We start from the raw sequence: 24,108 nt of genomic DNA, 5'->3' as shown, positions 1-24,108 counted from the left end.
AATTGTTCAATTCTTTTCAAGTATCAAATTCAAAATTTCTTATATTCCATACACGCAGGTGGCTGAGTTTCCGTCTTCTTCTTGCTGATCTCATTCCAATTGGTCGACAAGACGGTGCCATTCGATTCAGAATAACTCTTCATCATGGCACGTCGAACGTCGTCCGATGCGTCTGCGTAGATTTTTTGGAACATTTTGTTGACAGCGGCGTCGCCTTCCAACTTCTCGTCTTCCTCCGCTTTCACCGCTTCTTTCTCAATCGCATCCCAATTTTTCTTCGTTGTAGCAGTGGTTGACGGTGTGCTGCTGGGAGGAATCGGGATGGCAATCGGAGCGGTTGGAGCGCCTCCTTGACCGTCGCTGAGAAGAGAGTTCCAGCGTTGGTGACGGATGAGTTTCGGCAGACGGATCTCGATCTGAAAATGGGGAAAAGTTGATTTATTCACAATGAAATCTAGTTTTCCCATTAAAATTTCTCAAATTCTAGCTTGATTTTTGTTAAAAAAAATACCATACTTGTCAAGGTCTCGGGTACTTGGCGCCAAAGTTCAAACTTCAAATTTTTTGAATTTTTTCGCGAAAAAGTCTTTGCCGCCAAGTACCCGGACCTTGATAAGAGCGGAAAATTCAATTTTTGTCAAAAAAATCGGTTAAAATTTCAAATTCAGGCATGTTTTTGGTAAAAAAATCAATTTTCAAGAGGGAAATACGACAGATAAAGCTAAAATTCCGCGTTGAGCTAAAAAGAAGAGCATTTTTGGATTTTGTGTACTAAGCTTCACTGAAAATCGTGGAATCACCTCTAGAACTACACTACTATAAAAAAGTTGCAAAATTTTCAATGAAAACCTTCATTTTTGAACAAAAATTCATATTTCGATGATTTTTTCAGCTTTAAAAGAACAAAAACTTGGCATTTCTTGTGTTTTCTCGACTGTCAGCACGCGATTAAATGAAATTTGAGGTAAAAATGAGAATATTTTCGGTTTTGGTTCAAATTTCCCATAAAAACCTTCATTTTTTCTACTGAAAACCACATTTCTATCATTTTTCAGCTTTAAAATAACAAAAACTGGCAGTTTTCTCGACAGTCAGTCCACTTATCGCTTTCGAGGGAATGATCATCACGAATCCCGTAAAGAGAAACGCTAACACTCGGCTTATTGTCACTCAGCGAGGAGTGACTCATCATTCTGTCTTCACGGGAAGGAATCGAACCATCCCCATTAGATTTTTAGATTCCCCCGTTGGCAACTGCTAACCAGTAGGCTACGCGTCACGAGATGGTATATATGACAATACGAATTAACAATGTCGCACAGAACGTGTTTTTGGGAAATTTTGCAAAGGATTTCAGCAGTTTTCAGTATTATTTTAATAACAAAATCCCTCATCGGCGATGCTTTTTTTAAACATTTTAAGTAATTTTTCGATGTTTTTGCACATTTTCGATAGGAAATCATGTAGAACACGATGGGCCAGCTGAAACTAAGCGAAAATTCTGAAAACAGCTCATAAAGAGTAAAAACTGGTTTATAGAATATATATATGTTTTTCAGGAAGCGGGACATTTTTTAGAGGAAATTATCATTTCCAAGCTGAAAAATGGGGTTTTCTGTAGTTTTTGACAGGAAAAACTGGGTTTTCGGACGAAAAATTGATGGAAAATCAAAAAATCAAGTTTTTCAACCAGTTTTCGTTGATTTTCAGGTATTTTTTGAATTCGGTACACACCTTGGCAGTGGTGCACTGAACAGTGAAGTCATTATTCTTCACTTCACTGAAAAGTGTTCCTTCGAATAGAATCTCGTCGCCTTGCTTCACTGTGATCTTGTTCTCATTCGAGATTTCCACGTGGCAATCATCCAGTGGTACGTTGCGCTTCAGAATCGTTAAGACGACGTCGCTGTCGCTTTGGAACCAATCGTGTCTGGAAATTTATTGATTTTCAACTGAAAATTTATCGAAAATTCAATTTTTGTCAAAAAATGCGCTTAGATTTTCAAATTCTTTGCTTGAAAACTTAATTTTCAAGGGGTAAATATGACAGATAAAGCTAAAACTCCGCGATTAAATGAAATTTGAGGTGAAAATAAGACAATTTTTGGTTAAAAAATTGCAAAATTGCTCGTCAAATCTCCAATAAAAGTTTTCTTGTGACAGATAAAGTAATTCATATCAAAATAACTTTTTTCTGATTTTCTGATTTCTTACCTTGGTCTTCCGGTCATTTTGTTGTCTCGCTGCAAGAATTGACGTATTGACGATGATGAGTAGAGCAAACGAAGTATTCTGAAGGCGTCTGAACCTTTCAGAGGCAAAAATAACTTTTAAAAATAGCAAGGCGTTCATTGTTCCAATAAAACTCGGTAGTAGAAAACTACCGGATCAGGTGGGGATAGAAGGGAGAATACATTGAATAAATTAAAGAGAAAAATGAAAAGAGAAATCGGGGAAAATAAAAAAAAACACTCGACAGAAAAAAATTTAAAGAGTTCCGAGATGATCCTTGACTTGTTGCTTGGTGAGTCGATGGAAGCCAGTCGAATTGCAGATTGCCACCTCAACATTGTTCTCATTCATGCCGACATCGAATGACTCTCTGAGAGTAAGAAGAGCCGTGTGAATTCCATCGTCGAGCTCGAGAGCCTCGCTGAACCGCTTCTCGAGGAACGTCTTCGCGTTGACGTCGTTCTTTCCGAGAGCAGTTGCCTTCCAGGCGAAATATGCTCCAGATGGATCACATTGGAAGAGGAGTGGTCGTCCTGGGTTCTTGTCCCAGCCAGCGATGAGGAGAGATGATCCGAATGGGCGGACTCCTCTGAAAATCGAAAATTGCTATTAGCTGAGTATATTTATTACAACTGCGCTCCACCGCAAACAAGAGAGTATCGGCGAGAGACGCAGAGTTTTTCTTTTCTCGCGCAGACATAGATTTTTACAGTTTTTTATCTATTTTCGGTATTTTCCATAATTTTTTCGGTTAATTATTATGAAAAATAGCGAGAATAGGTCAAAAACTGCGAAAATCTGTGTCGGCTCTCTCGTTTGCGGTGGGGCGCGGTTGTAAGAGGGGTGGGCTGCTAATAAAACCATTTTCAGAGATTTATCGCTTACCCGGACTGAGTGTATTCCTGCATGACAGCGGCGAGCTCAGTAACCAACTGAATCGTTGGCATCTCCTCTCCGTACATCATCTCGTACTCCATAGCGATTTTACGAGCCTTCTTCACCAAAATACGGAAATCTGGTCCCATTCCACTGTAAACGCATCCGATGTGCTTGCTGATCTGCTCGACTTTTGGTTGATCGTCGGTGAGAACTGATCCGACGTTCTCGGTGGCCAAAACGACTCCATCCTTGGCTGAAAAATAAAAAATGAGGAATTTTTCATCGATTTTTTGCTGATTACCTCTCAATCCAACTGATGGTTGACCATTTTTGACGGCATTCAATGCATATTCGATTTGCATCAACTTTCCCGATGGACTGAAAAAAGAAAATTACTTTTCCGATTAAAAAACTAAAAAATTACCTGAAAGTAGTAAGTGAGAAGCCGTAGTGGTCACCCATTTTGTAATCGACGTCTGTAAAATTGAATTTTTGAGAAGAAAATTGAGAAAAAAATGGGGAAAACACGAGAAATAAAGCGAGAAAATGAGAAAATCGCGGTGAAATTGTCATCATTTGAAGGGAGTGCAATGGGGCGCACTTGCTGACTTCACTATTTTTCGTCGAAATTTAATTAAATTTCGATGATTTCTAGAAATTAATGAGGATTTCAGCGGTTTTACACAATAAATTCAAAGAATTGAAAGGTTTAGATTGATAAAATGAGGATAAAATATTCAAATTGACAAAATTCAGATGTTTCTAAGCTAGCGTTGTCATTTAGCGGATGTGGATTCCTTGGAGCTTACAATTTCGGTGCGGCGAGTCGATTGATGAAGGAGGAAGAAGTAATAAACTAGAAAAGAAATCTAAAAATAGTGAAATTTGACAGATAATTCGGAAAAAAGTCGATCGAATCGCTGGAGCGTCTGCCGGAAGTTTAGTTGCCGCGATTCTAGTTTTGGCGCCGGAAAAGTAAGCGATTTTTGCTAATTTTTTTTGGTCAAATTCAGAGAAATCATAGCGGAAAATTCAGACTTGATGCTGGAATCGAAACTTTGTACTCAATGGCCGATCAAGTACATTCTCGACCGTTTGGTGCGATGACTCCCGGTTATTATCTGAATGACCAGCTAGTCAGGGTACAAATAAGAAAAATTGCTTGAAAAAACTGAAAAAATTCCAGATAATCGATGATTTTCTTCCGAAAGACATCGAGAAAGCTCAAGGAAAGCTACACGTGTCAATCACCAAGTACAAAGTAAATAAGATGAAAACTAGCAAAAAATCAGAAATTTCGTTTCACAGGCTCCCCCGCTTCCGATAAAGCAAGGTGCGGTGTTGCGCGTTTCGCGTGTTTTTGTTTGCGCACTTGCCGATTTTTGTTGACGCATTTCGCAATTTCGGCGCGAATTCAAATTTTAGACCCCATTTTTTGGCTTGAAATGCAGTTTTTTGGTAATTTAAAGTTTCTGTGACAATTTTTCCAAAAACAATTCCCGAACTTTTTTAAGTTAGTGTTTTTCGAGTCTATTAAGCACAAAAAGTTGAATTTTTATTCAGCGTAGGAGGAGTTCTATACTTTTAAAGTTTCATGAATTTCACTGTGAAAACGGCCGTATCTTTTTATTTACTCCACCAAAATTAAAGTTTTTACACTTTTTGAACGTCTCTCAGTCTAAGGAATGTCTTTCTAACAAAAACAATCCGTGAAATGTAACAGAACAAAAGATCGAAAAAGCCTAAAATTTTCGAAAAATCGTCCGAATTTGCGCCAGCTACTTGATTGACGCGTCTTTTTCTGGCATTGCTTGGCGTATTGGAAGCTTGGGAGCCTGTGCGTTTCAGAACTGGGAAAATTTCATAGTAAACCGGTTCGACAGTCGGGAACATTTGATATCTTGCCTACTAGCCAGCTGCTACATTCCAATGTATTCAATGGGTTATCGAGGTGTGCCTCCAGTGATAAATGAAGAGGTTTTTGAGTTTTTCTAGTGGAAAAAGTCGATAAAATTCGGAATTTAAGCAATATATCGACGGTGGAATGACGAATAACTTGCCAGTTTTCGAAGATGTAAAAACTATCACGTGCTCTCCGTTTTCAAGTCTTGCCGATATTTGTCCGGAGGATCCGTCGACGTGGAATGTGGTGTTGGGAAAACAGACTTTCAAGGTTTAGATTCATTTTTTTTTCGAGATTTTGAAGTTTTAAAATGTGAAAAATTTGAAAAAAATCAGAGAAAATATTTACAAAGTTTTCGAATAAAAATGCATTTTAAAGGCGCACAGAGTTATTTTTCACGTGGCGTCTCGCGGTTTTTGCAGTTTGACTACTGTAGAGAGTTCTTCGTGGCGAGATATCTTGTTTGAGTAATTCAATGCGCCTTTTAACTGAAGAAGGAGTTTTGAAGCGAAAAACCGAATTTTTTAAGCAAAATTGTGAATTTAATTAGGTTTTCTCGTGGAAAAAGTAGAAAAAGGCTTGCGATACTCGAAAAATTCGTAAAAATCACCGTTTTTTCAACGAGAAAAGTCAGAAATTGAGAAATTTTCAATCAAAAAAGCTCAAAAAACGAAAAAACTTATTTTCTAAGCTCACAGAAGCATAAAGATTTGCAAAATTTACAAATTTTATTACCAAAATACTAGAAATACAAATTCGTGGATTTTTCAACAATTCTCGATCTAAAAATACAAAAATCCACCCCGGAGTCAAAAAAGTGCACAATTTTTTCTCAAATATTTTCTAAATTTTTATTAAAAATAATCAAAAATCCTATGTACGCTTGAGTTTTTATCGATAGTTGAAGACACAGTTGAAAATTCGAAATTTTTGCGAAAAAATCAAAAAATTTCGAAAAATTCAAATTTTTGTACTGAAACCCGAACCCAATTTCCAGGCATCCCGACGAAACCTTCTCCGCGGCGCCCGTGCCCTATTCCCCCCGAATCGACACATTCTGAAAGAGTATTATGACATGGGTCACAGTGATGCGGATCGATTTATTCAGGGAAAAATATAATGTGCCATGTTTTTAAAAAAATATTGTAAAATAAAGTAGAAAAAATAAATAAATTAAAGTTTCGAGTTGGCATCAACAGTTTGTTGCCGGAGAATCCGCCGCTTTTTGACTTCCGTTTTGAGCTTAGCGCTCATCAAAGCCAATGCTTTCGCCTTTATTTCGTGCTCCTAAAAAATTAGAAATTTAGTCAAATCTTTTTAATTCAGACTATAATACTTCAGAAATTTCTAAGTAACTATCATCATTAGAGCGTATTCTAAAAATCGCTCTAAACGTCTCAATTCCCCTTATCCTGACTCAAAAGGAGCCTTCGTGGAAGAGATTTTCCGAGCGCTCGTGTAAATAGTCTTCTCGGAAAACATTATTTCTCAATTCCTCGTTTCTCCGCTTTTTTTGCGATATAATTTGAAAATATACAGAAAATTGTTGAAAAAAACGAGGAAACAAAGAATTGAGAAATAATTTTGTCCGAGAGGACTACAAAACACGCGTGGGAAAACTCTTCCATGAAGGCTCAGGAGAACTGGAATTGTGTCGTTTAAAGCGATTTTTAGCATATGCTCCGTTGATGAAAGTTTCTTAGAATTTTCTGAAGTATCATAATCTGAAATTTTTAAAAAAGTCAATTACCCTCTGCTTCTTCCTCAGCAGTTGCTTCCTCTCCTCTCTCTTCTGCTCCTCTTTCGCCTCTCTCGCCGCCAATTCCTCATTTTCAGTCTTCTCACCATCCCCTTTCGTCACCACCACATAACTTCTGACCCTCTTATTGATCCCGGTGGGTCTCGTGTATCTCAGCAGATGCATTTTCCGACTTTCCGGTGTCAGACCCATCTCAAGCATCAGAATGACTTGAGCCCATTGACGTTTCCACTCTTTCCGGGTTAGGAAGATAGTCTCGTAGGTCCGTGTCATCATGGCAATCAGCAAATTGAATTGGAGAATGGAGACGAAAGTTTCAAAGATCAAAAAGATCACTTTTCCGATCCATTTCATCCAAAAGTTGTCACAAGCCGCCATTTCTCTGTAGAGTACTGAGAACTCGCCAATTGTCATGATGAAAGTTCGGAGCAGAGCGTCGATAGGATTCTCCATGATATTGTTGAATTCCGAACCATTTGGATCCGTCTTTTTGATAAGTGTCGATTCCCGTTCACATGATGTAAAAATTAGGTAGAACGCTGAATAAGAAATTATTATTTAGAGCGGACTTACATGCTTCTGAGCATTGCAGATTTCGATACTTCAGAAAATTCTAGAAAAAAACTTTTATCATTGGAACATATGCTAAAAATCGCTCGGCTCGCTTTGGTGGAAGAGTTTTTCCGCGCGTCCGTGTAGTCCTCTCGGACAAGATCTTTTGCTCAATTCCTCGTTTCTTCACTTTTTCGAACATTTGTATCGAAAAAAACAGTAAATTTGTTAGAAAAAGTGAGAAAACAAGGAATTCATCAAAAATCTTGTCCCAGAGGACTACACGGCCGCGCGGGAAAACTCTTCCACCTAAGCAGAAGAACGGAAATTGCGATTTTTCGCATATGCGTCTATGATATAAGTTTTTTTTTAGAATTTTAGTATCGTATCGGAATCTGCAATAAAGAAACTTACACTGCGAAAATCCGACCAAAAAAATCGAATAAATCATAGCAAATCTCACTAGATCCGTTGCGATGATAGTGTAAACCATCAAGACAAATGGTCCGACAAATGGGATAGCTCTGAATCCTTATTTTAGTAAGTGCGCTCTACTGCAAACCTACCTCATATAATACAAAAAGTGTTGAGTCACAAGAAGTACACTAATAATCGCCATAGTGTTATCAATAGTCAGAAAAACTTCGTGAAACGAGCAAGCGAATCGGCAGGGTATTGAGATCAGAATAAACAAGAAGGCTCCTTTGAACATAAGTTTAGCAGGGAACGCTTTCAGGAAATTGAACCATTTCTGGAATCCAATCCGGCGGATATCTCCTAGATCGAAAAGAATCTGGAAGAGCATGACGACAAGTGTCATAACTTCACAAACGAGTCGGAACCATCCGTGGTACCACGGCCACTCCGAATAATACATCAGGTGGCATTGAGTGTCGATTGGGTGCCATTGTAGGTAGTTGGTGGAGTTGGTCGACTCGGTCTCGCCATCGTCGTTGATTCGTCCTCGGGTGATGTGCTAAAACTAGGCTATTAATGTTACTAAGAGCTCTGAAACCTAAAATATCGAACTTTCCATAAAATTTCCAAAATTTTGTTACCCATATCGGCCTAATTTGGAGTGGTGGCCTAACTCCCAAAATTTGTCGGATCCTAGGCCACGGAAGTTCTTGGGGTATAACTCGGTAACGTTAAGAGATAGAAGAAAGTGGTCAACAACAATAATGATCAGCAAAACATTTTCTATCGATTGAATTATATTGGTGACCTAACTTCCCATGTCGGATCCTAGGCCACCAGTTTCTAAGAGCTATATCTCAAAAGCTAGGGCACCAATCAAAAAATGGTCAACTACAAATATGATTCTCTATATTTTCTTTACCTAATTTCATCAGTTTCCTTTAATGGCGTCGTAGTTCGAAAGACACCCACTGACGAACTTTGAACGAACGGTCAGCCAGGTAATTCCACTTACCTCCGTTGTCGCCGAGGAAGGCCTAAGCATATAGGCCGATACAAAACAACAATAAAAGAAAATGAATCCCAGCAAAGATCTCAACCACAACGCCCGCCCATACGCCTTCCACTTCTCATCCAGAATCTGCTCTATCAACCCGTCCATTAGTTCCAAGTGTTGAGTGGATTCCTGAAACAGAAACCCTCAGCACAGTTTCAGAAGGTGTCATAAATTAAGTATCTTACTCCATAAACCACTAGAGACAGCGCACTGGTATCATTCATTTCGCCAGTCACTTCATCGATTGTATCGATTTTTGTGAGGGGGATAGCGACGCATTGGGAGGCTCCATACGTCCAAACTTTCTCACATTCGAGTTGAAGGATCTTGTTGAACATCTGAAAAAAGAAGGAGCAGATTTTGGATATGTTATAAAGCAAGTCTCTCACTATATTTTTGTAGTTGACAACTTTTTGATAGCTCTTCTAGATTTCGAGATATGCGCCTTTAAAGATAACTGGTCAGAGATTCCCTTCGCTCTTCAATTCCAGCCGTCAACTCCAAACCGCTATATCTCAAAAACGTGAGGAGCAATCAAAAAGTTGAAAACTACAAATATGTTGGCCAATCCGTGTTTTCTATTGCTACAAAATTTCAGAGTTATATAAAAGAAATAGAGAGACGCAGAGAAGCTAGACTCTCTGGCTTCTCTGCGCTCACTCACGCTTTCAGTTGCTCAACTTTGAATGTGCATAACTCAAAATGCTGCAAAGCTATCAAAAAGTTGTGAACTACAAAAATAAAGTTCTTGACTTGATCTACATCTTGGCAAAATTCCTTTCCTTCACATACCGTTTTCTTCGCCAACCTAGCCGCCAGCGTCAACGCAGTCAAGTTCTGTTTATTCGCCAATCTCGGATTGCCCCCCGCATCCAGAACAGCATCCAGCATATCCATTTTATCATGTATCACACACAAATGCAATGCAGTATTCCCGTTGGTGTCCTGTGCATTCAAATTCGCTTTTTTGGCAAGAAGCATGCGGAACAAGTCATGATGTCCCAAGCAGACAGCAAAGTGTAACGGGTACTCCCCAAAGTACATTGTTCTAAAAAATTTCACGCTCCATTTAACAAATCTCTCCTCCTCCTAGACATACCCCGTATAATTTGTATTCTTCGAGAGCTCTACAAATTCGTGCTCCAAACTATCCGTCCGGCTCGCTTTCTGATCGTCTGCACAGAAGAATGCTCCATAACATCTCTGATTCAAGTCAGCGCCCAGACGGATCAGGAGAGACGTGAATTGAGCGTCCTGGTTGACGATGGCGAGGTGGAGAGGGGATAGACCTGTAAGAGAGTGTGTAAGTGCGCTCTATTGTAGTAGATCACTCACCGTAATATTCCTCCGAAGTACAAATATCATTAATAAGTTTCGGAAAGAACTGAATGAGTTTCCGAGCTATCAAATTGTGCAAAACCCCTCCTTGCAAAAGACAAATCGCCAGAAGATTCTCTCCCATCGAGCCTAAACTCCTTGTCGATTTACGACCGTAAATTCACACTTACCTCTATCATCGACACTCCACACCATCTCCCTATACTTTGACTCTGATTTCCCGCCTTTTCCGCCACCATCGAGCAGTTTCAATGCTGAAAAAATGATCTTTTGATACGGGATTTGGGGGATCAGACTTGTACAATTGGTTCAGGGATTAAAAGTTTAAAAGCACAAAAGGCTTTTGTGGCCGAGAAAAAAGTTCGGCCACCAAATTTTAAGCGCCAAAAAGTTTCATAATTCTTATTTAGAATTGGAGACAGCTGTGGCCGAACTTTTGCATCCGGTATCCCTCGGCCACCGGCGATCCTAATAGTTTATTGATAAAACTATTTGCACCCTTTGACCCCCTCAAGCTCTGGCAAACGCGCTCCACCGAATTCCATCACATTTTTTGCATTCCGGTAAAGCGCGATTTCCACATATACGTGGCCCAAAATTTGGTGAGAAAAATCGGCCATCAGCCATTCAGATATGAAAAGCAGTCAGAAATGTGCGAGCCGATTCTTCTCTAGTAGATTTCTCTGAATCTATCAACCACGCCCCACCGGAATCATGCTTTATCGTTTGAGAGCTATTACCTCACCTTTCGTTTTTTTTCGAATTTCCCTATAACTAACCTTTCTTCAAATCTCCCGCCATCTCCGCCTGTCCTTGATCGAATTCATCCAGAATGTTTGGTCCACTCTTACCCTTTCCTTTCTTTCTCGAAAATGCGCCAAGCTTCGCGTTCCGTTCCTTAAAAACTTTCCAGTGGCATGGAACAAAATGTCGCTCACCTTATTCCTCGCCTTCACCAACTCTGCCACCGGCATCAACTTTCCTTTCCCTCCGTTATACATAAATTTCCGAACTTCCTGATCGAGATAAGCGTCCAGCATTTCGTAGCAATCTATTTCCTTGCATTTCCTGTTTTTAGAAAAGTCGATAATTTAAGAGTGAACAAACTAACCTCGCCAACTTGATCAACACTCCACCTCCATGCATATCCACCATTTTATAAATGTTCTTGTGCTCCGAGATAGTCTGAGCAATGACTTGCTCCGCTTGCTTACCATCGGACACCTTGGAGCCGTTGATACCCATTCTCTGGAAATCAAACAAAAAATAAGAAAATAATTCTGCTGAAAAGAAGAAAGAATCGGCTCTTCTGACTCTGAGAGTGCCTTGACTGGCTCTCGGGCTCCGGCGAAATTTTGTATCTATACACAGCGGATTCAAATTGTCTTTTCGAATACAAAAGAGCGCGCGAGAGCCAGTGAATACATTTTATTACAAAATTGGATAGAGGGCAGAAGAGAGAGTGTCTAAGGATGTAAACACACTTTGAGAATTGGAAAAATGGAAGAAAATGAAGAAACATCTGGAAGATAATGAAATCGAGAGGATAATAGAAAGGAAGGTATTGTTGTTAGTAAGGAGAACAAATAGGGTGTCTTCAGGTCAAAGAGAAATGTCACACGGGCAGTTGTGAGGTTTTGTAGACATTGGAGTAGTTGGTCATTTTTTTCCTTATTTTATTCATGATCGGTAAATTCTACATGATTTTCCCTCCGCCGCTGATTATTTGAACGGCGCGCACATTTCACCTACAGTACCTCGGTCATGGCTGGCGAGACCCGGATAACTTTTTTTTCTTTCATTGTTTCAAACCCTTCGATCAATACATGGACCGTTGAGAACTTGTACACTGTTTTGCCGGTTGCACCGCTTATCCGATGGTTCTGCAAAACCGGGACTCTTGGCGCACATAGGGGTATTTCAGAGCTATGACTTTGTCCTGGTCTTCGACTGGACCCTAATGCCATTGTCTACATGTTCAACTTGTTTCACGGATAATGTGTTTCTTAAAATTGGTTTTGCTCATTGGTAGTTCAGCCAGAGGCTTGCTGAGCTCCCTATCCGATTTTTGAAAAATTCAGGTCTTTGTTTATCAGAAAAAGGTGACATATTTCTTACAAGGGATGTCCTCACAGTGTCCACTTTCAAACGCCCTGATACTTTCGAGGCCGTAGATTTCGAATCTAAAACAAAATCCTTCTGTGAATTCAGTTGAGACCCGTCAAGCGTTTCCTATGGTTAAGTTTTTACCGTTTTGCCGAAATGTCTACCCAACCATATCTCCCACCATTCCAGAATTTCCCAAATGTGTTTTTTGGTAGTTCCTCCTTCGTTTGTCTGGAAGAATGTTATTTCAATGATGTTCTCAAGGTTCTATAGTTACAAATCCTGGGAAAAATGACATTTTTCTGTTCCAACAACATCTTAAAATAGAAGATAATGCATTTGTGATTGAGATTCTACAAAGTATGCATTTTTCGAACAGAATCCTAAACGATGTGTTTTTTTTTCGTCAATTTCGTGTGAACTGTGAGAAAGCGGAATGGTTGAATAGATGTACTATGACACAGTCTCAAAGTTGCACATTTTTAACTAAAAACATTATATCTCGGTACTGTACTTCCGATGTTACCGTCCTGAAACTACAAAATCGGGAGGAGGGTGCAGAGAAGCTAGAGTGTCTGACTTCTCTGCGCTCCCTCCCCCGCTAGATTTAATATTTACGTATCTTTGGAGACGTGTATCTCGAAAGGTTGAAGAGCTATCAGAAAAGTATCAACTAGAAAAGTAAAGATCCAGGTTAGATCTACACGGTGACATAAAACTTGAAAAACGTTTAAACACATTTCACCAAGTTGTGGAGGTTCAAAGTCGAATGATTTTCAGTAGCCTACCCCTTTGAGACTTGTATCTCAAAAGCGTGAAGAGTTATCAAAAAGTTGTCAACTACTAAAATGAAGTGCTCAATTCGATCTACACAATTTCAGTTTTCAATTAAAACATCGAAGATTCACATATGTAACTCCCCAATTTCAAATTCTGGCCTCCGACGCTCAAGTTTTTTTAATCAGATAAGTTCTCATCGCTGATCATTCATTTCTTGTTTTGTTTTCATATTTTTTTTCCAGCGCCCCCTCAAGAAATACCCTCTCAAACTTTTCTCAAATTTCACCTGTACTTTCTTCATCCGTCATCTCCCCAATACTCGACCTATGTACTCAGACTTCCTCGTCATTCCCCCTCTTTTCGTAACCACCTCAATTCATTTTTTTTTGGAGTTCTCCATTGACTCTTCTCTCCTTTTCTTTCCATTTAACATCATGACATCAACACATTCTTTTTATGGGAGCAGCAGGCGGCTAGCATAAACACGCCGGCTCATCTCTAATGTTTTCAGTTTCAAGGAGAAGGAAAAGAGACACGTTCTGAATACACATTTTCTTTACTTTAGTATTCTGTGACTTTTTATTTCCTTCTTTTTCATTATTCCTTCCGGTTCTGACCATAAAGGGGGACGGAAATCATATTTCTTAATGCAAATCTGCTACTTTAGGAAATTAAAAAAAACTTTTATTTTTGACGCATATGCTTAAAAAATCGCTTTAAACGCCACAGTTTCCATTCTCCTCACTCATAAGGAGCTTTCGTGGAAGAGATTTTCTCGGACAAGATTTTTGCTCAAGTCCTCGTTTTCTTAATATTTCCAACAAATAATCATCGTTTAAAAAAATCCGTGAATTCGTAACCTGGCCTAACTTTTACGATTTGCGTTCTTAGGCCACCAGTTACGATTTTCTTGACAAAAAAACGTTTAGAGAACCAAAAAAATTATATCATTTTCTGCTGTTTTACTCGAGAAATTTGCAAATTGATCTGTGATGTCCTAAATTTCCATCTTGCATTTCTAGGCTGTCACTTTTATTGCCCAAAACAGAAAATCCGTTAAAATTACGTCAAAAATTACGGTGACCAAGAACTCCGACACAGTATGAGTTCGGCCACAACTTGATTTGAAGTTTTCTCTGCGTCTCTTCATCTCCCACACTATTTTTCAATTTTTTTTCCTTTTCCGTTACAACTGGAGCTCACTTTCCATGTCCTCATCTTCTCAATAAACCTTTTTCAATAGCATTTCTATGAAACATTCCATATTCTCACACGTCCGCAAAAAAAATATCAAAAGTTCGCTCCTCCCTCGGACCCGATGAACTTGCCCATGCATAATATAATTCGAATAAAACGTCTAGAGGAAACCTCAAAGTACACTAGGCATATAATATCTGAGAAAAGAGAGAAATGTATCTCTGTGCTTTTGCTCTCATTATTTTGGCCGAAAGTCGGTCTTCACCGGCTATTATGTGTATATCTCTACGGACTCTAACTTTCTGTTCAGATTTTTTTCTTTTTCAAAAAAAAACGCGTTTTCTTGTGGTTTCCGGTTATTTGTTACGTTACCCGCAATTCTTTTTTTCTCTCGAATCGCAGCAAGAAATATGATTCACTCTGTAATTAAATGCCCTCGTGTTCGTCTAGAATCTTTCTTTTGTCTGCTTTCAGAAATGATGGACTCCTCCACAAATTATCGATTTTTGACATTTATCAACGGGTCAGTGGTGGATCACATCGGTTGGAGGCTACCGATTCAGTTTTTTTATTCGTTTGAAGTGTTCATGCTATTCACAAAGTAAGTGCTTTAAAACTAGTACATATCAGAACTCACGGTTTTTTTTCTGTACTACCAATTCTAATTCGGGCGGCTCAAACTTTTGTAGGTTCTGATACGTAGAGTACCGTGCAGTAAGATATACAATTTGACCTTTTTCTGTTGAAATCGTCTAACTTTGAGATGGCGTAATGGTAATACTGATTGTCCCATAAAGTAGATTTTAATGGATCATACAGAACAAAGATAGAACTTCATTTTTGTAGTTGACAACTTTTTCATACCGAGACTCCCTAGAGATATATGGTCATTTTGAAGGGATAGCTCAAAAATCACTCTATTTTGCAGTGAAATGCGACGATTTGAGGGAGAAATGCCTCTGTCGATACGTAACTCTCTAGGGAGTGTCCGCACAATAAACTTGTCAACTACAAAAATAAAGCTCTATCTTCGTTCTGCAACACCCATTGGTCATTTTCAACTGAAAATGGCCAAAATTAGTATATCTTTGCATGGTACTGTACATCCTTGTTACAAACCTGATGGTTGTAAAACGATCGGTTTCAATCCGTCCACCCATGCCTTATATTCCAGTTTTATCGAGTACCTCTACACCTTCTACCTCCTTCTCCGCTTCCGTGCCATGCACAGTAACCTACATATCCTCCTTCTTCTCTACGGCGGACAATATTTCTTCTCAATGATATCAAGACTTTTTCTTGTCTATTTTCAATTCAATGGCTCTGAGTCGATAGACGGTGAGTAAATGAGTCTGCCTCGACAAGACGAATATTTTTTCAGAATCAACATTCCACAGTCTACTGTATACTGCAAACTACACAAGAACGATATGCCTATTTGTGGCGTTCAATATGCTCCCGTTTTTAGTTTTTGAGAGGTAAAGAAGCAAAAGTGTTCTACTGCAAAAATCTTAATCATTGGAGTATATTATGCTAAAAATTGCTCTAAACGCCACAATTCCCGGGTTTCCTGACTCAAAAAGAGCCTAGGTGGAAGAGTTTTTCCACGCGGCCGTGTAGTTCTCTCGGACAAGATTTTTATGTTTGTCAGCTGCGTATCATTGTTGACAACTGGAAGCCGATACTCAGCGAATTGGAAAATCTCTTCTTATAAAAATAGCTTTCTTCCAGATGCTTTGCCACTTGCTTATCCGGCACCTATGAAACTGACCGTAACTTTTGGATTCCGCTGATTCTGATATCCATCATGATGCCAGTTTGTGTCCTTTCTGCGGTGGCTTATATTAGGAGTGAGTTTTTTTTTAAAATTATTATGACTGGGGATTCTGAATCTGTGCTTGAACTTCGTGAGGTGTCAAAATGCGTCGAGTGATATTTTCAAAACCTTATATCTTTATCTTGACTCATTCTAATCCAAGAAAAACTCTGAACACAGATTCAGAACCCTCATTTTTTTATCTTTCAGCTTATTCAACTCATTCCAGACTGGTTCCCAATTTACGCCCACTGCATCCTCCTCATCGTCCTAAACATCGGCGGATCCCTCCTTCTAATTATTGTGACAAGATGTAACATCCGTCTTCATAAGTATGCACTATTCACACATGATTCCCGTTCACAAATATCTGTTTTCAGCTCTTACTCAACTCTGGAACATCACGGTCTCTACTCTCTCAGCGAGCGGTTTCAAGTGTCCGAAAACATCAAAACATGCCAATGGCTCTCTCGAATCCAGGGGTCAATCCTGTTCTTTAACGTGGCTTGTGTCTCAATTCTCATTCTGGAATATGTTTCAAGGAATGAGAAATTGATTATAATGGCCAATGTGTCCTTCAATATTTTGTGCACCATGTGAGCTTTTTTCGAAGTTTTTTCAGAAAACAAAAGTTGAGTTTTAGATATGCCGCTGTAACACCGATAGTAGTGATAATCTACACACCTGAATGGACACGAGAAACGATACGGCTGGTGAGTTGTGTAGCTGTAACGCTTTACTAAGGAAGGTCACAGAGGGACCGTGGAATTCTGGGAAATCGCGCTGATTTCAAATATATATTCAGTTATTGGCCTCGAGGTCTGGTATTCGAGAAAAACGAGGTCAAATTTTGTAATTTTTCACATGTCTTGAGGGTAATACTTGCCAGCGATCCAAACTTTCACCTTGTTTTTCTCGAACACCACACTGACTCCATAGCCTTTCCTAATAAGCTTTGGCCTAGTACAAACTAGAGACATGTCAAAAAACGGAAGTGCACACACATGTTGTACTTGAATTGGCCTAGTTCAAAAGAAAATTAGCTCCACTTACGCAAGAGAGATTATACTCTATATTTTTTGGAATTGAAGACTCGAGGAAGGAGTACTTCCGGGAAAATATATGTATTTGGAAAGATGCCAATCAGTAGACAGATTACGTCATTAGAGGTTACTGGATGGATTAAGAGTTTGTATTGTTTTTGGTCAGGGAGCAGAATGACGGGGGAAGGGAAACTTAATACTGCCCAAAAAACTGTTCGCGAACCGAAACCGCCCAATTTAGAACTAGGAGGATAAACACTATACCATAGTTATTAAACCTAGGTTTGACGGTTTTGGTAAGGGGAATTGATCAGAACATCCGCAGGAAAAATTAAATAATTGCGACTGATTTTTGAGGAATATAATTGAGAAAAAGTATTGAAAATAGTCTGAAAAAATGTTCACAGCAATGCGAGGTCCGCAACGTACAGATTGGATTTTTCCCTTGCGTGGTTGTTGTAGTTTATATTGAATTACAGGGTGGCTAATAAGTATACAACGCCACTAATTCTTTGATATTCGGCGGGAAAACGCTTGAATCAACAAAAAAGCGTTATTAATAGTTGGAATGTTCAAAATAGATTTAGTATACAAAAAGAATTCGAAGTTGGATACTTTGCCTTTGATACAGGCCATCAGACGTAAGACGCAAAAATCGCCTGTGCGCCGCGTATCGGGCGTGATCTGGACTTATGATAAACATTTTATTATTGAACCTTTTTCCAACTGTCAAAAGCAGAAACTTTTGTTATCAAAAGGTGATAGTAGGTCCCCTTGACGTCACCAGGCCCATGACCACCTTTTTTCTAAAACTGTGATGGCGTGGGCCGCGGTGACATCTTACGGTAGAACTTCGTTAGTTTTCATTTTAAAAAATGCGAAAATCAACTCGGGGTCTTCCAAAACTTGGTTTTGAAGGATGTTTTGTTCCTCTGTACAGCTCAAAAATCTACTGGACGCTTTTTCATTTTTCAACAAGATTGGGCTACCTCCCACAGTTCCAAATCAACAAAATTCATCATCTCTCTCATTTTCCTGGCTGCTGGAACAACGACTTTAGGCCTTCCTCGTCGGCGGATCTCAATCCGATCGATTTTGTCGTATGGTGATATTTGGAGAGCGAGTTATCAGAAATCTCCTACAACACGGCCGTTGCTCTCAGGACCGCCCTTCAGAAGATATGAGATGAAGTCAACGTCGACTACCTGCGGCGCACAGGCGATTTTGGCGTCTTACGTCTGATGGCCTGTATCAAAGGCAAAGTATCCAACTTCGAATTATTTTTGTATACTAAATCTATTTTGAACATTCCAACTATTAATAACGCTTTTTTGTTGATTCAAGCGTTTTCCCGCCGAATATCCAAGAATTAGTGGCGTTGTATACTTATTAGCCACCCTGTATACTACAAATAAACGTAAAGATCCTGGCCAATCAGCCAAGTCTTTTTTGGCCCCGTGCCTACCGTTTTGCAACTTTCCGAGCTTAGCCCCGTGCTGTGATTTTTACAAATATAAATATAGTGAAAAAAGTTCAAACATTATTTTCTGTCCAAATAACATGTCTATATTTTCCAGTGGCACCTGATCTCCCCTCCATCAAACTTTGATCATCTCGACCTTCGCACAACATTTGGTGAAGAAATGAGCTATTCGGATAAGAACGTCGAATCGAAAGTGTATTTCGATCAATTTCAAAAGAACCTGACAAAACAGGCAATGGAGAAGTCAAAAAAGAAGCAACAGAGGAGTTCTTCATGGAATAATAGTGAACACGAGATCTTTTTGTGATATTTGTGATATTGATTATCAATTGATTAATGCATACTAATTACATGTTTCTTTATCTTGCAAAACGAAGTTTTTTTCAAAAATACACACAAATATTTACACACAAAGCCAAAAATTAAAATATTCAACACTTCTTTACTTCTTCTTTGACTTTTGCCCCTTCTTAATCCATTTCTCATTCAAATTCATTGGTTCCAACTCCTTCCCACTCTCCTTCTCAATCACAATCATTCGATAAGCCGACGGCAACAACCACGACGACTCATTCGCTAACTTCACAAAGTAATAACCAGGAAATTCACAGTTGTAATCGAACAAGTCCATCGCAGGAAGCCCACATTTTGGAATGGGTGCCACGGCGAGTTCCAGATCATTTTCAGATGAGTTTCGGTCTTTCGAGTAGTATAATGTGATAGTGATGTCATTCTCGTTGTGTGAGTACATGAGTAGTTCGGTGTCCGGTTTATCAACTTTGTAGACAAGCATTCGGTGTTTCGCTGTAAAAAAATAGAGGGGTTTGGCGAACAGTGTCAGGAGGTCGAATAGGCTTATCGAAGGGAGACCCTGCAAATTCCGTGGAAGAAATTTTCCGAGGAAAATAAGCGGAGTTTGCTTTGCAAAACAGACTCCGCCCATTTTTCCCGGAATTTGCAGGACCTCATCAAAGGAGCGCATCTGATACAATCACGCTTTACTGATGCGGCCGAAGGAGTCAAGCCAAAATGAAACTTACAAGCTGAAACCGAAATCTTGTGCAACTGCTCCATTGTTGGATAACTCGCTGGCAACTTCCAATACATTGCCTTTGGAATTGGACCAACTGCTTGTAGACATTTATCATCTGGAATAGTGCCTCCATATCTCTCTGGCAGACACTCTTTATCAACAATATCCAAAAGTTCCTCTTTCCAATTCGACCCGGCAAATACGATACGCTGTTTCGATTGTTCTGGAATGAAGGGCGACAAGGCGGACCTGAAATTGTTTATTTTTTAAGTTGTTTTACTTTTTTTAGACTAACCACAACACATTGATGTAACTTGGTGAGTTGATAACAATGAATTTGTCGATGAATTCCCTATAATGCTGACCGACCAATTGCCAAGAGACACGGAAGGGGCCTACAAGTAAATTGCATTACAAGACTAGATTTATTTGATTACCGTTCACAACTCCCAACAAAGTTGGGTCAAAGTGAAGACCTTCCAGATCGAAGATGTAGTGCATGTAGCATTGAACGCCGGTTTCTGCTTCCATCTGGAAATTCTTGTATTTGGAAGGCTGGGATGATTAGAATGTGCCAAATTTTTGGGAGTACATAGAACAACTTATGGACTTGTTTTTTGTAGTTGAAATTATTTTGATCGATTTATCTTGAAAGATTCTACAAATAAACGTAAAGATCCTTGGCACTCAGCCGTTGTGCGACGGAGCGCTTTTCCGCGACCTAACGCCCTAACACCGTTCAATACACTCGCATATGTACAAACCTTCATTAGTCTTCTCTGAATCTCCTCAAAAGTCCGAAACATCTCATGAAGGTATTCGGTTGGCTGCACCGCTTTCATCAATCCAGCCACATCAATCCGTCCCGCTCGATCCACAACAACAAGTCGATCGCCTCCCTCAACTCTCTGCGGTCCAATAATATCAATCGGTGCGTGTTTTCTGCGTGCATCACTGAACTGAAGCAAAGATTGACTCTCCGGTTCATCGAGTCTCCGATCTTTTCTCCATTTCAGATGTTTCTTGAGTAGATGGACGGTTTTTGGAATATTGTAGTCGACGGATTGCAGCCAACGAATCATATTCCATTTGGTGTCGTAACGCGGGTCAATTATGTCACTGACCTGTTGACGGACTTGTTCGATAGCAGCATCATTCATGGATTCAATTTCCATTGGACTGGGAGCGTTGGGTGCCATTTTCTGAAGTAAGATACTTGAAATAAGAGAAGGGCGGAGTCTTGGTAACTAAAAACAAAAATGAAATCGAGACGAATATTGAAGTAAATGGGAAAAGGATTTACGGCAAAACTGGTTACTAGGGGAAGGAATTGAGAAAGTGAGACAGTTAGTGGGTGGAGGAAGGAAAGACAGGAAGAGAATTTCTCAATGGCAAATTTACAAGTATCAATAGATGTAATCTGAAAATTGAAGGACCTGGCACATTGTAAAACCGGAAATTTAAATGTTTGAAAAAATGAAAAACAAGTGTACATAACAGGAGGTCATGTAAAGGAGAGAGTGGTCAAAATGGAATGAAGATAATCCTGAGAGGGGGCGATGGTAAAACTTTTAGTGAATAGGAGAGGCTTATGGAAAAAAGTCACAAAATATGAAACCAGTTTGTTTCTAAAGTTACGGAAGTTCTAGGAAAAAGTAGAAAACGTGAAGTTCAGCTTGTTCGTATAGAAGTTAGAATTTTGAGATACCGTCAGGATGTTATATTTAATCGGTTTTTGTTGATTTTGAATGTTTTGAATTTTTCAAACATATATCTCTATTTTTGTAGTTGACAACCTTTTGATAACTATTCTAGGTTTTGAGATATGCGCTTTTAAAGTCGGCCACTGACCGAAGAGAGGGAGAGGGTGCAGAGAAGCTAGAGTTTCTGTCTTCTCTGCGCCTCCTATTTTTATTTTATTGAGTAATGTTTTCAGGTCTAATAGAAAAAGTTTCAATCTTTATTTGCATAGTTGACAACTTTTTGATAGCTCTTATAGTTATCGAGATATACGTCTTCAAAGTCCCCCACTGACGGGAGAGAGGGAGAGGGACACAAAGAAGTCAGACAATCTAGCTTCTCTGCGTTCTAATGTTCATCGCTATCTTAAAATTGATCAACTGATCCTTCACTATGAATATCGTGTTCCAATAAAACACAGCTATACAATTTGCAACGGATAAAATCGAAACGTCAACAAATCAATCAAAAAGAGAAAAAAGCGGAGAGAAAAGAACCTAATTATATGTTTGGTCAGCCAACAGATATATAGAACAGCTGAATTGTTGTGTGTCACCTAACCAAAAGTTAGAAACCAAAAAAGTGAATGAAAACAAACTATTTCACCACCAAAACAACTGATAACAACTCTTTGCTTTACCACCTGAAACTATAAAGTATCGAACATCAGAATCGGTCGTTTTATAGTGGGACACAATGGGGAAGAACGTCTAGTTTCAACAAGTTTCATACTGACAGAAAATTAAAAGTTTTCTAGACAAAGGGAGACTAGAAGGTAACGGTGTAACAAAACCGCAATTTGGTTGTGGCTATAATAGACACAAGAAAAATGGAGAGAGAGAGAGATTGAGAAAGAGAAAGGAGGACGTGTTTCAATTTCCCCATGACAACATTTACTTTGAATTACAAAGAAGTTGTGAGGAAGTTTGAGGGGGGGATGAGATTTAATTCAGGTGCTTATGGAGACACTGTAGCTTTAAGTCATACTGTAGCTAGTAAAAATTTTTCACACAGTGTACAAAAGTTACCCAATTAGCAGGTTTTTTCCGAATTTAGTGAGGATTTTCAAAATATTTTATGAGTACAGTAGACTTCTGACGTTTTTCCCCATCACGCTGACGTATTAAAAGTAGATTTTGGAGTGATGGCGTGCCGTGTTATAGTGGAACTTTAACAAAGTCCCACCAAGTTGAAAATAACTTGATTCCATTCTTAAAGAGCATATAGAACAAATCTCAATAATCAATTTTGTAGTTGACAACTTTTTGATAGCTGCTCTATTAGTACCGTTAAAGTCAGGTTATTGCAAGAAGTGGAGGAGAGAGACGCAGAGAAGTCAGAAAGTCTAGCTTCTCGGCGTCTTCACTTTTTATAGCATGAATCGACTAACTTGCATATCTCAGAACTTAGAAAAGCTATCAAATAGTTAAAAACTGCAAAATTAACGCATTTAATTTTATCTGCTCAAAAATGATAACTTTGGAAATATGGAACATTAATGCGCTCACTCAAACTTTACCAATTATTCAGCTATTTTATCGTAAATACTTCAATGGATTTCATCTCAAAAACTAGTAAACTTATCAAAAAGCTATTAAAAAGAAAAGGGAAAACGCGAAGAAGTTAGCATTTTTTGATGTTCATCTTCAAAGACTCAAATCTCAAAGCCTACAGGAGCTGCAAAAAAGATATAAATTACAAAAATAAACAGCTATACTTAATCAATATCACAAATATATATTCAGAATAAAAAAGCAAGATCAGTGGCCACACCTCCAAAGATTGACACTCGCTGCAGCTTCACCTACCCCACTAAGCTTTAAAGAAGATCACCAAAGAACAGATCGAACAACAAAAAATAACGTGACAAGCGATATCTAATGAGATCACGCATAGTCAAGGTAACAAGGAGGTGAAATCATTGGAATGATATCGAAGGGAGAGAAAGGCGGAAACGAGAAATGAAGGTCGACTACCGGGGGTGCTTGTCAATTCGGTTTTGCGTTGAATGGTTTTGGGAGGGAGAAGACGTTTTTTCTCTTTTCTCGTTTTGTTGTGTTTTGTTAGGAGTATTTGAAGGACACGGAGAAGACTGAGGAAAGGAAGAACAAGTTGAAGAGATAAATGTACACGTGTACTAGAATTTATGAGAGATTTTGTTTCACTGCGGGAGGGGAGAATGATTGTGAAACATGTAAAAAGCGGCGATGAGAAGAAATAAGGGGAAGGATCAGAGAACAATATTGGGTGAAAAGGAAGGAATTATTACAAAACTGTCAAAACATGAATCGTTTGGGATGTACAACCGTTTCAAAATTAAAGTTTTTGAATGGATCAAAACCAGATATTCATTTTTGTAGTTGACAACTTTTTGATAGCTCTTTTAGGTTTTGAGATACGGGATTTTGAAGATAAACGACAAAACGTTAAAGGTGTACTCCGACTTTTCAATAGGCTGCGACGGTGCCAATTTTTGGATAGTTGTTTCAAATTAATAACCATTATGTGGCTCAACCTTGGATGTTTAATTTTGCAGTTATTTATTTATTTATTTGAAATACAACTAAAGGATCGTGATAAAGAGAATTAAATCAAATACAACCGAGTATAGTTCAGAATAATTAGGGTAGAGGTGGTAAGATGATAACGAGTTCACAATAGATGAGATGCGGGTGACGAGGTATTGGCCCTTATACAAATGAGATATATGATACATACATGCATATTGGTAAGTATGTGGAACAGGCCGGGATAATGGAACCAATCAGAAACC

General features: G+C 39.0%; 6 protein-coding genes across 6 annotated transcripts; 2 read left to right on the top strand and 4 right to left on the bottom strand.

Annotated features, from left to right (window-relative positions):
- Nucleotides 1–29: 29 nt before the first annotated feature.
- Nucleotides 30–2,231, bottom strand: GCK72_016488 (uncharacterized protein; the record flags this gene model as incomplete). Its single annotated transcript, XM_003090549.2, has 3 exons — nucleotides 30–416; nucleotides 1,735–1,930; nucleotides 2,215–2,231. 3 exons carry the CDS (start codon nucleotides 2,229–2,231, stop codon nucleotides 30–32), a joined length of 600 nt encoding a protein of 199 aa, XP_003090597.2.
- A 256-nt stretch (nucleotides 2,232–2,487) lies between these two features.
- Nucleotides 2,488–3,573, bottom strand: GCK72_016487 (uncharacterized protein; the record flags this gene model as incomplete). Its single annotated transcript, XM_003090550.2, has 4 exons — nucleotides 2,488–2,821; nucleotides 3,118–3,364; nucleotides 3,413–3,489; nucleotides 3,536–3,573. 4 exons carry the CDS (start codon nucleotides 3,571–3,573, stop codon nucleotides 2,488–2,490), a joined length of 696 nt encoding a protein of 231 aa, XP_003090598.1.
- Nucleotides 3,574–3,772: 199 nt separating this feature from the next.
- On the top strand, nucleotides 3,773–6,134 carry GCK72_016486 (uncharacterized protein; the record flags this gene model as incomplete). The annotated part of the gene is made up of 7 exons (XM_053731526.1): nucleotides 3,773–3,818; nucleotides 3,868–3,959; nucleotides 4,004–4,086; nucleotides 4,148–4,253; nucleotides 4,298–4,372; nucleotides 5,138–5,284; nucleotides 6,012–6,134. 7 exons carry the CDS (start codon nucleotides 3,773–3,775, stop codon nucleotides 6,132–6,134), a joined length of 672 nt encoding a protein of 223 aa, XP_053580439.1.
- Nucleotides 6,135–6,187: 53 nt separating this feature from the next.
- GCK72_016485 (uncharacterized protein) lies at nucleotides 6,188–11,382 on the bottom strand (the record flags this gene model as incomplete). Its single annotated transcript, XM_053731525.1, has 12 exons — nucleotides 6,188–6,301; nucleotides 6,765–7,312; nucleotides 7,740–7,849; nucleotides 7,892–8,301; nucleotides 8,758–8,928; nucleotides 8,985–9,137; nucleotides 9,592–9,847; nucleotides 9,899–10,088; nucleotides 10,308–10,391; nucleotides 10,917–10,989; nucleotides 11,076–11,205; nucleotides 11,249–11,382. The coding sequence occupies 12 exons, from the start codon at nucleotides 11,380–11,382 to the stop codon at nucleotides 6,188–6,190; spliced, it is 2,373 nt and encodes a 790-aa protein (XP_053580438.1).
- Nucleotides 11,383–14,696: 3,314 nt separating this feature from the next.
- Nucleotides 14,697–18,869, top strand: GCK72_016484 (uncharacterized protein; the record flags this gene model as incomplete). Its single annotated transcript, XM_053731524.1, has 8 exons — nucleotides 14,697–14,821; nucleotides 15,395–15,558; nucleotides 15,602–15,698; nucleotides 15,952–16,070; nucleotides 16,266–16,368; nucleotides 16,417–16,632; nucleotides 16,680–16,749; nucleotides 18,657–18,869. The coding sequence occupies 8 exons, from the start codon at nucleotides 14,697–14,699 to the stop codon at nucleotides 18,867–18,869; spliced, it is 1,107 nt and encodes a 368-aa protein (XP_053580437.1).
- Nucleotides 18,870–19,004: 135 nt separating this feature from the next.
- Nucleotides 19,005–20,794, bottom strand: GCK72_016483 (uncharacterized protein; the record flags this gene model as incomplete). Its single annotated transcript, XM_053731523.1, has 5 exons — nucleotides 19,005–19,366; nucleotides 19,603–19,844; nucleotides 19,891–19,990; nucleotides 20,033–20,126; nucleotides 20,360–20,794. 5 exons carry the CDS (start codon nucleotides 20,792–20,794, stop codon nucleotides 19,005–19,007), a joined length of 1,233 nt encoding a protein of 410 aa, XP_053580436.1.
- Nucleotides 20,795–24,108: the final 3,314 nt, after the last annotated feature.

Source organism: Caenorhabditis remanei, chromosome V (genome assembly GCF_010183535.1).
Source record: "Caenorhabditis remanei strain PX506 chromosome V, whole genome shotgun sequence".
NCBI lineage: Eukaryota > Metazoa > Nematoda > Chromadorea > Rhabditida > Rhabditidae > Caenorhabditis > Caenorhabditis remanei.
This window is presented reverse-complemented; position numbering and strand designations above follow the sequence as displayed.